The sequence below is a fragment of the Canis lupus genome, chromosome 13 (assembly GCF_011100685.1).
Source record: "Canis lupus familiaris isolate Mischka breed German Shepherd chromosome 13, alternate assembly UU_Cfam_GSD_1.0, whole genome shotgun sequence".
NCBI lineage: Eukaryota > Metazoa > Chordata > Mammalia > Carnivora > Canidae > Canis > Canis lupus.
The window spans coordinates 27,433,842-27,446,409 of record NC_049234.1 but is presented as its reverse complement, the minus strand read 5'-3'; the positions used below and the strand labels follow the sequence as shown (position 1 = coordinate 27,446,409).

The window sequence follows — 12,568 nt, the reverse complement described above, 5'->3', positions numbered from 1 at the left end:
CTTAATGAAATGTGTATATTGACTTAATTGAATGCAGTTATCATCTTCCAAAAGAGGGGAAAATGATGGAAAAGCTTACATAGGAAGTCATTAAGAGGACTCAGCTGTGAAACCAGAAACTTTAGACGCAATGACCAAAGGTTGGAGTTGTCCTTGGATACTCTGATCACCCAATTTAGTGCTGTAGCCACATTTGGTGCAAGTGTGCTTGTGGCATTCATGATTGATCAGGCGGGAAAGTAAATAAATGTCACAAAGTTAAAGTTTATATAGGAAAATAACACTGAAGAACAACACTAAAAGGAAAGGGGAGAATCACAAGAGATGGGAAGAGATTCACCTGACCAGGCTTTGAGACTTATTATAAAGGTACCTTCATTAATTCTTTGGTAAAAGAATTAAAGACAGAGAAATTAGGTAAATAAAATAGATAAAAAATATGTAAGCTAGAAAACTCTTAAAACCACATTTGTGTCTTCTGTAGATGAAGTGTGTAACTATTCAAGCATTTGAAGAAATTTTCACTGAGGAGTGCATATTGATGTTTGGGTTTAACTCTGTAAAAAATTTCTGAATAATAGGAAAACAAGAAAGGAAGGTACAAATAAAAACTGATTATATACAAATATACAAAGAACAGCTGTAACTGCAGTAACTGTCAATATGAAGACCAATAAACTTGGTAGAACAACCATTCTACCTATGGAAAAACACAGACAATAGAAAAAACTGTTCAGATTTACTAATAAGTGCACATCACTGACATGCAGTTATATATGATAATACATTGTTAAAAGCTCAGTTATTGGGTGCTTTATGAAGGAACAGGTAGTCTTTTTTTTTTTAGGAACTGGTTGTCTTAATGCAAGTTCTATTATAAAATGATTGCCTTTTTGGAGGTCACTTTGGCAGTGTGTAAAATAAGATTTATAGAATTCTTTGTACTCTTGTATTGGCTTACATTTTAGAAAATATTCTCAGAAAAACTATCATTCGAGAGGAAGGTAAATGTGAAAACCTATGGTTAAGATGTGGAATTACATATTTTTTAAATAGTGTTTTAATACAGAATCTATTAAATAAAGCTTATTCTCTAGGATGAACCACTAGTCAGGGAAATAAAAATTCCTCACTACTGTTTGATATATCTGTACAGGGTTAATATTTTTGAAAATGAGTTACCATATCTGCTCCACGACACTCTCACTGTTGACATGTATTAAGTGCCCTTCTGCATGTTGGGGTGTGCTGGGTGCTATACCAAAAATGTTGCCTAACACAGTGTAACTGATGTGAAAGGAGAAGGAATTAGAGTGAGAACCATAACATGTTGTCATAAAAGGAAAACCAATGTCTCAGTTCTAAATCGAGGCAGGGCAGGGTTAGGGAAGTAGTTAACTCAGTTGTGAAAGTGGGTAATGTTTGCTAGAGCATTTTGATATTATGAGAATGAGTTGATACTTTGAAAAATATTTATTTATTTATTTATTTAGATTTTATTTATTCATGAGAGACACAGAAAGAGAGAGGGAGAAGCAGGCTCCATGCAGGGAGCCCAACATGGGACTCGATCCTGGGACTTCAGGATCACACCCTGGGCTGAAGGCAGGTGCTAAACTGCTGAGCCACCCAGGTGTCCCGAAAATAATTTTTAGATCCTTGTAAGAAAAGTTGAATATGATTCTCAGGAACAGAACAGAAAATTTTAATTTTCATCTATTTCCTGAATAATAAATAGATTTTTACTACTTGATATTAAACATTGCTAAAAAATAAAACATTTAAAAAAAAAACATTGCTGAGATGGGGCTTGAGGCTAAAAGAACACTTTTGTGTATGTCAGGATAGTATCACAGTCCCTTTGAAATATTTGTATTCATGTGAAAGAAGGAGTGTTATATGTAATGTCAGGTTTTCTTTAAAATTCTAGGTAGCCACATAAATGCGATTCACCTCAGAATTCTGTTGTGTTTGAACATCATTTTAAAATGTTTTATATAAGGGTGCCTGGGTGTGGTTCAGTTGGTTGAGCATTGGACTTGGGCTCAGGCCATGATCTCAGCCCCACATTGGGCTCCCTCCCAGTCTGCTTCTCCCTCTGCCACTTCCCCTCCTCATGCTCTCTCTCTTTCTCAAATAAATTAATACAATCTTTTAAAAAGATTTAAAAGGTTTTTAAAAAAATGATTTTATATAAAAAAATCAAGAAAATTTGCATATAGTGGCAAGCTTTTGTAAGGCACATTATGTAAGTAATATATAGCCCATTTGTTTAGTTTGTAGCTTATTTATCAAAGCATTCCCTAAATCTATCTGGTTTCAATTTTATTTTGCTCTCTTGTTTTTCAGTTTGAGGTGGATAGAGTCAGAGTACTAATGCCTTGAGAAAATCTAAACATGTCAATAACCTCCTGATAATGTTTATAAGGACCCCCATATGCTCTCCCCATCTTGGTTACGAGTTTCAGCTTTCAAATAGCATGTTTAGCTTGTTTGAAGATGTTAGAGAAACCAAGCCAGATTGTTGAAAAAAGCATTAAGTTCCATAAAAGATTAAACAAATGAAAGATGAAAGCAAGAAAATACATCTCTTTGGGAGTGACCCTCTATATTCACAAAAGATTGCCTAATGATTTGAAAGACTGGTCATATTTTATTGAGTATACCAGGGTTTCCTATGTTTGCTGAAACCTATATTTTAATGTAAAAATAATACTGTTTTGATTTTGAAAACTCTAACTCTTTTTATTCTTTGGATTTTGAAGGCAATCCAGCATCCAGCAGATGAGAAGTTGCAAGAGAAGGCTTGGGGTGCAGTTGTCCCACTAGTAGGCAAATTAAAGACATTTTATGAATTTTCTCAGAGGTTAGGTAAGTTGAAAGTTTTGTAATTATGACTTCCCTAGTGAAAAAGACATATATTGATAAGGAATTAATATAGAATATTTTGTGTTCACCTTGCTAAATTTGTATGCTACATAGGTACAGCAGTCTTGTTAGACTGTAAGATTACAGCATAATCTTACCATCCCTATCAACCCAGGTCTTTAATTTCTTTAGATCATTTCTCCCAAAAAAATTATATCTTCCACAAGGAAATGACTGATTTCTTTTTTTGTAGCCTAAAAGATCCTAGTATGAGAAACCACTTGGTAGAATTTCTCTCCATCTCTACAGCAAATCCTGTCCCATATGTGATAACTAGTCCTCAGGCCCTTGGGCTATTTAGATTCTTGTATTCTTAAAGATCATTACTGATTACAGTCAGTTCGTGTATCTAAAATAGTACAAGAGAAATAGCAAGTTGATGATGTGCCCACAGGTATTTAGGGAGTTATTAAAATAAAAAGCATTCGAAATCATTTGCTTTTTCCCTAGTATGGGAAAAATTCTTCAGAGATCAGCGTTGTGCCTTCCATACAGTGAGTAAGCAAAATTGGAATTCCCTTTATTGGAAAAGAAGGAGGCAGAGCAGGTGAGATTTAGGCAATTAGTCCCTGGAGTCATTTGAAAGATGGAAGTTGCCAAGTTTTAAAAATGGGTAATTATTTGGGTTCTGTATCTTGTTGTTGCTGTTTCTAAGTCTCTAGATGCTTGGGAAAAATCAGTAGCTTAGGCAGTGATTGGTCAGTCAGCAGCATCTCAGTTGGCTTTAGCGATCTCTGTGGCAAAGCATTTCTTTGCACTACCATAGGGCTTGTGCTTTCCAGTGTCCAGCAGGTCCCTATCACTTCCTAGTTTTTTATATCTGGCTGTCTATACCTTCATATCAGCTACTTGGGCCACTTGGTCTGCAGCCTGCTTGAAAGCTGGGTTCATTTTTTTTTTTTTTCTTTTTAATGCCTAGGTTTTTTAAAAACTGAGAGAACTGCTGTTTTTCCTTAGATGAAGTACAGACTGTTAAAGGTACAGATTGTTGAGATAGAAGTGTTGGTATAACTTTTCTTACTAGAAATAAGAATTATAACTTCTTTTCTCAAGCGCAACAGTTCTTTCACGCTGCCAGCCTTTTTGATCAAGTATCTATACTTGATCTATAGGTCTATAGTTTTGTGACCTCATTGACCTCATTGAGGTCTTCTAATTGTGGTTATCTTTACTCCTTCATCTTTAGAGTGTTTCTTGCACTGCTAGTTTCTAGCTGCCTTTGAAGTTATATGTCTTTAGATGGTGCTCAGGCCTCCTGAGGCTCATCTTAGTCTCTTAGCATTCGCTACTTTAAAAGAATAATTGTAAACTAGGCTGAACCAGTTAGGCTTCCATGTTTTCTTATGTTTTAACTATCGGAATTAAATCAGGCTAGTGGTATGTGTTCCATTTCGGCAGAATGGTATTTGTAACATAGGTAATAGCAAGAAGCTGTCATCTTTCATACATCCTGTCAGAGCCTGGATCTTTGATTAACTCTAGCGACTTCTCTGTAAAGTTATGAGCAAAGTACAAATTTAACATAGGACAGTTTACATCTCTTTGCCAGTAACCTGGTTAGTAATGTTTCCAGTTTCCTTGTTGACAGAAGCACATCTTTGTTTACATATGATAGAAACTCTTTGTCTCTTGAGTGAGTGAGGGATGAATTAATGGTTAAACACATCTGCTGTATCAAATATGTATTGGGTATTTAGGAGAAGCAATAATAATGGACTTTGGGCTTTGGAGGCATAGCTTCCTATTTAAAATCTGCTGTTTGCTAAGTATTGGTTGTGTGGTCTTGACCACATGAGCTTCAGTATCCTTTCTGGACCTGAGTCTGGTGAACCATCTGGTTTATATCCACTAAACCTCCTCTCTCCTCTTCCTACTTGAGCCACAGGTGAGGATAAACATTACAAATAGCCCATAAAGCGCCAGCTGTCAAGATACATGTGATCATTCAGAATCTTGCAGTCCCAAGAAGAGAGTTGCTTGGCTTCAGCATCACAGATATACAGTGGTGTGTACCCCAGAAGAGAGATCCTGATCCCTTGCCAGTTTGCATATTTATAGAGACACAGGGAAGGAATCTCTTGACTAATTTGGAAGACACAGTGACCTTTGTCGACAAGGTTAACGTTGCTGGCCTGGGATAGTTCCTGTACTTGTTTCAGCCCGAGGCTTTCTGAGTTGAGGCACCTCATTGAAGGTTGTATGATCAGAGAGTAAACAGACTCCTTTGGCTTTTCTTGGTGTTTCTCCTGTACTAAAGGAGCACTTTTGGGCAGCCTGGGTGGCTCACCGGTTTAGCACTACCTTCAGCCCAGGGCCTGATCCTGGAGACCTGGGATCGAATCCCATGTCAGGCTCCCTGCCATGGGGCCTGCTTCTCCCTCTGCCTGTGTCTCTGCCTCTCTCTCTCTCTCTCTCTGTCTCTGTCTCTGTCTCTCTCTCTCTCTCTGTCTCTCATGAATAAATGAATAAATTTTTTTTAAAAAAGGAGCACTTTCCACAGGGACTTCCTCTTCCTAGGCATCCAGTTGTTTTCCCTTATTCTACTTTGTAGCCTAATCTGTCTTTATTATTTCTCCCAGTTGGTCTTTTCCTTGCAATTTTGTGCACTCATCTATCAGCTAATTTCTTCTAGAATTTAGAGTTTAGTAGCCTGTTAATTTCTTCATGTCACCTATCTTTCCTAAGAACCCTAATCACATGATTTTGTTTTAGGAGCTCCATCAGTAAGACCACAGTCCTTATATCATCTCTTCTTTGACCTCTCTTTCTTTCCGACTCAGCCAGAGACCTGAGCCACCTTCTGGGATCTTCTGTCTCTGATTCCTTTCTTGACACAGGCCATTCTATTCTAGACCAGTAGGACTGTTTTGTATCCAGAGAAGTTCCCAAGATGAGAGGCTGATGCAGGTGCCTCAAAGTCAGATAATCAGTGTCCTTGTTTTTAGATGACCTTTTTCCATAGATTTGCCATTGAGGGCTCCAGCCATTCAGGAACTGAAGTCTTCCAACATGGTTACCAGCTATCCCACCTGAGCCAAGTGACTGGACTGCACTCCACAGGGGAGGGGCTGTGCCATCCCCCAAAGTTTTAGAGCACTGCAAATGTTACATTAACCCTGAGACTTGATAAATCTAGAAAACGCAACTTTCTTTTTTTCTACAACAGCCTGTAACAGTATTGGGGTGTGGATGCGCACACGTGTGTGTTGAATGGTTTTTACTATTCTCCTCTCTCTCAGACTTTGCTTTGCACTTACATCAATACTGACAAATGGAATGAATCTTGAGATGAATAAACCATTTTTCAAAATAGCTAAAATGTACTTTTCCTCTTAATTGACTTTCATATCCACTCTTATACTTCTATATGCCATCCGTCCGTCCTCCTGTAATCCATCCTACACATAGCAGATGAAGTGGAGTTTTCATAAACATTAATCTATTATGCTTAAGTAGTTTCTCCAGGGGAATTAGAATGACAAGACCAGAACACTTGGTATGGAACATAAATTATATGCATATTGTGCTAGTCTTGGGTTACTCTCCTTGCATCTCTGTTCTACTTATGTTGGTCTTCTTGCAGTTCCTCTGCTATGTCCTGCTCCTCTCAGCTCAGGATCTGGCTCACTGCCCTCTTGCTCATCCTTAGTGTACACTTCACTTTCAGCCCAAATGTCACTTACTTAGAGGGCTTTTTCCTGAGCCTTCAACTAGGTGAGGTTCTCTTTTTATATCTTTCCATTCTATCGTGTACTTCTTAACGTATGTTAAACTGTAATAATTTGTCCTTCTCTTCTCTGTGTAGTCACGCTCCAGGTAGGCCTAGGGAATATGTTGGCTTTCATTTCTGTTCCCCAGTACCTGGCACATAGTAGACAATCAGTACATTTCCTGACTTGCTATGGAAAAAAGAACTGTCATTTGAAGTTACTGTGTAGATGACAAATAACATCTGTGTAGTGTCTAGTTCAGTACTAATACATGTTAGACATATAAGAAATACCTACTATGTAGTAATCCCTAGATTCACGTTTTTTAAGGTTACAGAACACTAGGTAGAATGTTGCTATATTTGAGAGACAGTTTATTGTGTATTATGGTGGAAAGAGTAGGACTGCAGAGTCAGAAACATCTTGAATTTATTAGCTATACCCTTGGGGGTCTAACTCTTTGAAACTTGGTATGTACCCATCTGTAATGCTTATATATGAGTCAGTGGTAAAAGTTACATAAAAGACGAGGTCATGTGCACAGCAGGGATGTTAGTTCATGGTAGGGTCTTCATAAATAGTAGAGCTAGTATTTTTTTTTAAGTTAAGGATTGATGATCTGACATAAATTTATTGTTTACTCAATAATCTGACATTTATTCATTAGTGTCAGATCACCATCTACTATTATAAATTGTTTTCTCTGAAAAGAATCTGGCATTTTTAGAATTCAAGATTCTAAAATCTGTGAATTAGTTTGATATTTATTTATTTTTTATTTTTATTTTTTAATTTTATTTATTTATGATAGTCACACAGAGAGAGAGAGAGAGAGAGAGAGAGAGGCAGAGACATAGGCAGAGGGAGAAGCAGGCTCCATGCACCAGGAGCCCGACGTGGGATTCGATCCTGGGTCTCCAGGATCGCGCCCTGGGCCAAAGGCAGGCGCCAAACCACTGCGCCACCCAGGGATCCCAGTTTGATATTTATTTTTTAAGTGAAATATCAGTATTTCCACTTATATTTTATATATACATTTTAAAATTTTACTTAAATTCAATTTGCCAACATACAGTATAACACCTAGTGCTCATTGCATCATGTGCCTTCCTTAATGCTCATCACCCAATTACCCCATCCTTCCACCCACCTCCCCTTCTGCAACTGTTTGTCTGTTTCCCAGAGTCTCTCATGGTTGGTCTTCCTCTCTAATTTTTCCCTGCTCAGATTCCCCCCACCTTTCCTTATGGTCCCTTTCACCAATATTTCCATTTTTAAAAAACACAGTAGGGTCACCTGGGTGGCTCAGTGGTTTGGCGCCTGCCTTCAGCCCAGGGCATGATCTTGGAGACCGGGATCAAGTCCTGCATCAGGCTCCCTGCATGGAGCCTGCTTCTCTCTCTCTGCCTGTATCTCTGCCTCTCTCTCTCTGTCTCTCATTAATAAAAAATAACTAAAATCTAAAAAAAAAAAAAAAACACGGTATATGTTAGTCTAACATTCCAAAAAGAGCAATTATTTCGAAGGGATCATCTTATATAACGAATTAGAGAATATTTATATCGTGATTCTAAGATGCCAAGTTCTCAGACATTCAGGAAGCTAATAATTTAAGCCAAATACTTTGTTTCCTTTAGTATTTGAACAAAAGCAATTTGTGTTTATAAATAAGCAACATATTCAAAATATGAGAAGTTGGTAATTCATTCCCAGCCATGTAGAGATTTGACTGTGTGGACATGATGCCACTGAAGAAGTTAACTCAGCTGTAGGTAACCCTTACCAGTTCATAAAAATCAGCACAGTGCTGATCCTGGTGTTTAATTCAGGTTTACATTCTGCGTTATTTTGATTTGGGGTTTATGGAATTATAAAACCGAATTGGTTTCTTTAAGGCTTTTATTCTGTTAAACGCTATTCAATTTCAGTGATTGTATTTAGATAATACAACTTTTGAAGAGACTTTATTTCTATGGGAATTAAAATCATAACGTTTATAAATAGCTCGCTTTTTAATAAACAAAAATCAGGGAGATACAGCTTAACATTTTAATCTTCCTTTCTTTAGAAGCAGCACTAAGAGGTCTTCTGGGAGCCTTGACAAGTACCCCATACTCTCCCACGCAGCATCTAGAGCGAGAGCAGGCTCTTGCCAAACAGTTTGCAGAGATCCTTCATTTCACACTCCGGTTCGACGAGCTCAAGGTAGGACTTTGTGCTGCCCCTGAGTGCATGGGCATTGTGAGCCTTTCAGTGAGCATTGTAGGAAATGCCTGGTGACTTTGTCAAAGTGTGTTTTCATGGTATTTGTGGGTCCTAAGTGAAACATGGAAAACTAGATTTAAATGTTATAACAGGTCTTTTGATATATTTCGTGCGTAGAAAATAAATAGCAAATTACCCAATACTCAGTCTTCACTTAGCTTCATTTTTTTAAATATCTCTAGAACAATATTGACCTTTTCTAATATTATTTTTTCTTTTCTGCTCATCACTAGCCTATTTTCAGGATCCCTTTATATAAAAATGTTAAGATCCTTCCTCCCTCCCTCTTTCTTTCCTTCTCTCCTTCCTTCCTCCTTCTTCCTCATCTCTCTATCTCTCTTCCTATTTCCCTGTACACCCATCCTCCCTTTGTTAGAAGGACTGAAGGTAAAGAAACAAGTACTAACTTCTGTATGAGGAGACCTGATCCACTTGAGGCTCTGTCACTGTAACTAGGTATAAGGCAGGTCCTTTGACTTTCCAGACCTTAGGGACCTTGTCTGATAAATGGAGGAGATGGATTCCTAACTACAGCCTTTTATGATTGCATAACAGGAAATTGTTCTCTTTTATTAATACTTTGAGTACAAAGGATTTATATATAAAATTTTAGTCTGAGGATTGCCTTCATATACACATAATTTATTGTAATAATTAAAAACAAATGCTTACCTTTTTCTTCTTGTTTTTGTTTATTTGGTAATATTGGCCTTTGAGAAACCTTTGAGTGTATTACCCAAAATTATTGAAAAGGGGAAGTATATGAATCATGACTGTAAAACAGTCTACATGGTTTATATATTCAGTAAGGACTAAGTACAATGTTATATAATTTAGATACAAAAAGCTGTCTTGGCTGATACCAGTTTTAGTTCTTAAAATGGTATTACAAAGTAGGAAGTGTTACTTAACTAGTTAAAACTGTATCTAATAGATTTTTCACTTTTACACTATCATTACACTGTTATTTAGGGTGCATAATACATTTTTCTTTCATAAATGTCTTCTTTAGATGACAAATCCCGCCATACAGAACGATTTCAGCTATTATAGAAGAACATTGAGTCGTATGAGGATTAATAACGTCCCAGTAAGTTAATGCTTTGAATCGGGGGTATAGTAATAATAGCCATTAGTTTGGTTGTTCATGTGCTCATCCATTCAGATACAGTCAGTAACCCACTGTGGGCTGTAGCTGTGAGGAGAAAGGGCAAGATATCATAGACCACACAAAGTGCTGGCCTGTTCTTCCACTGAGTCCCTTTAGTCCTGATGATCCTCGAATAAAATTGCTATCATTGATACTTACAAAATTTCCCTGTGTATTCTCATTTTATTTATTTTTTAATGTTTTTAAGGGTTTTTAAGTAATTTCTTTTACTTTTTCTTTTTTTTTTTTTTTTTTTTTAAGTAATTTCTACACCCCCACAGGGCTCAAACTCACAACCTTGAGATCAAAAGTTGCACGCTCTCCTGGCTGAGCCGGTCAGGCATCCCATGTGTAATCTTATTTTAATTATACAAAAGTTAGTGAATTAATGGTTTTGAGTTTTTTGACCCCCTAGTCTTAGAATGGAAGAGTCCTGGAGAAAAGTTGGCCTGGAATGGGATACTAATATTGGCAAGAGGAGAGAGTAAAGTCATGGCTATGAGCACTTCTGTGCCTGTTCTTGGCTGTTTAACTGCACTTCTAGTTTATTTAGGCTTGATTGCCCTTGATTTCTCCTTGTCTTCACCCTTTTCTACCTCCAGGGAGTCAAATACTATAAGTAAAATCTTAAATAGAAAACATTCTCTTTTTCTCTAGGGATTTTGAGGTACTTTGTGCTACTACTTTGTGCTAATTGGTGTGAAAAAAGGGAAATTTCTAGGATCAGCCTTACAGCCTCAACTAGATAGTTTAATAAAGAAGGATTACATAAGTGTAAGGAGTGGTAAGTACTATAAGAAAGTGCCAAAGGAAAGACTGTTCTTCCCCTCCCCCCCTTTCTTCATTGAATCCATATTTCTGAAGTGGCTGCTATAAGACAGAGCTTGGTAGGGAGAAGGATCTCTCTTCATGAAGCATCTGTTATTTTACATCAGTTTGGTTTTGCATAGACCAGTTCCTGCTGTGAGGCTGAACTTACCATGTCTTTTTCAGAGCCACCGTGTAAAATCATATGAGATCAAATCAAAACAAAACAGAACACGTAACACCCAGTCAGTCCTCTGGTATAGCCATCCTGCTACTCCTTAAGGCCAAAGACTGTTAAATCACCACTGCCCTGTCTTTTGCCCTCAGTAATTATAGGTACATCCAACTGTTGTCAGGTGAAATATTTTCTCTTCCTCACTCACCCCTTTCCATCTTAGTTCTTCTGTCCCAGTTGAGAGCCTCATTCACTCTCTGGCAGGCATTCTGTAGCAGAATTCATTTTTTGACCTATGATCTCTTTCTTTTTTGGCACACTCTGCCTACCACCATCAGTCAACTTGCTTTAGAAAATTAGCTTAATTGTTGTTCCTTTCTTCTAACATGTTCAGGGGGCCCCCTGTTACGTGCAGAGGAAAAATATGAACTTAAGCTGGAAGCTAAGACACTTGCAGCCTGACCCCAGCCTTCCTTCCCAGCCTTATTGTTCCCTGGCCCATGCCCCTTATGACACTGAACACACTGGGTTACACTCTAAGCCACTTGAAATGGTTGGAATGCTGTGGTTACCTGCCCATCATCACCTGCAAACGCAGGGTCTTCAGAGTCCACTTTAGTTTCTTCCAGTCTGATAGTCTTCCCTCTCACCTCCTTTTTTGGTCATCACGTCTTAGTATGTTATTGTGGGTTCCTGCATGGTCTTGAAAAGGCAGCCAGGGCAGTGACCTTATCTCCCTGTCTTCCATAGCCTTGTTACAGTAGGCAGGCCATCCAGGTTTTACTCAGTTGCTTAATATCATTTATAGTATTTGAAAGGAAGTTCATCTTTCTGAAAAATTGCTTAATATCATTTTTAACCCGTTTTTAAAGAATATTTAAGTATTTGCACAAGAAGGTCTAAAATAGAGTTTAAGAGCATTTGTTAGAGTAATTTTACAAGCATTAGCAAAAGAAGCACTCTGCCTAGGTTCTTTTATAAATGTTATGATATTTAACAATTTATGAACTGATATTACATGCTCTTTTTTTCCACACAGGCAGAAGGAGAAAATGAAGTAAATAATGAATTGGCAAATCGAATGTCTTTGTTTTATGCTGAGGCAACCCCAATGCTGAAAACCTTAAGTGATGCCACGACAAAATTTGTATCAGAGGTAAGTGTTGCCTGAACAGCTAGCTAGTCTTCATGTTGTGATTCTTCTTCCTGTCTGCAGCCTTGGTGACCTCTGCAGGCCCTGTGGCATTGCCATCCCTGTGCGTGTGTGGGTGGACTCCTGTCCCTTCCCCAAGGCCCACATGTACACATCTACCTGCCTATCCAGCTTCCCTTTGGATGCATAGTCAACACTTAAGTGGTATTGTGGCCAAACCAAAGTCTTGGTGTTTTCTCCCAACCTTGCCCTTTCTTCGTCTTTTCCTACTTAATTAATAGTACCCCTGCAAAAGCAAGCTAACTTAGGGGTTATCATCTTGAATTCCTTTCTTTATTTCACTTCTTACATCTCCTCTGTCAGTGTTATTGATTCTCCCT

The 12,568-nt window shown here is 37.9% G+C and overlaps 1 protein-coding gene across 11 annotated transcripts in view; it reads left to right on the top strand.

Annotated features, from left to right (window-relative positions):
- CYRIB (CYFIP related Rac1 interactor B) overlaps positions 1–12,568 on the top strand; it is a 147,707-nt gene that overhangs the window by 124,538 nt on the left and 10,601 nt on the right. For 10 of the 11 annotated variants that reach the window (XM_038555524.1, XM_038555519.1, XM_038555520.1 and 7 more), the window contains 4 exons: positions 2,766–2,871; positions 8,707–8,843; positions 9,916–9,993; positions 12,075–12,191. In XM_038555524.1, coding sequence (XP_038411452.1) covers positions 2,766–2,871; positions 8,707–8,843; positions 9,916–9,993; positions 12,075–12,191 — 438 coding nt within the window. The remainder of the gene's footprint in view (positions 1–2,765; positions 2,872–8,706; positions 8,844–9,915; positions 9,994–12,074; positions 12,192–12,568) is intronic. The other variant, XM_038555526.1, reaches the window with a different exon arrangement.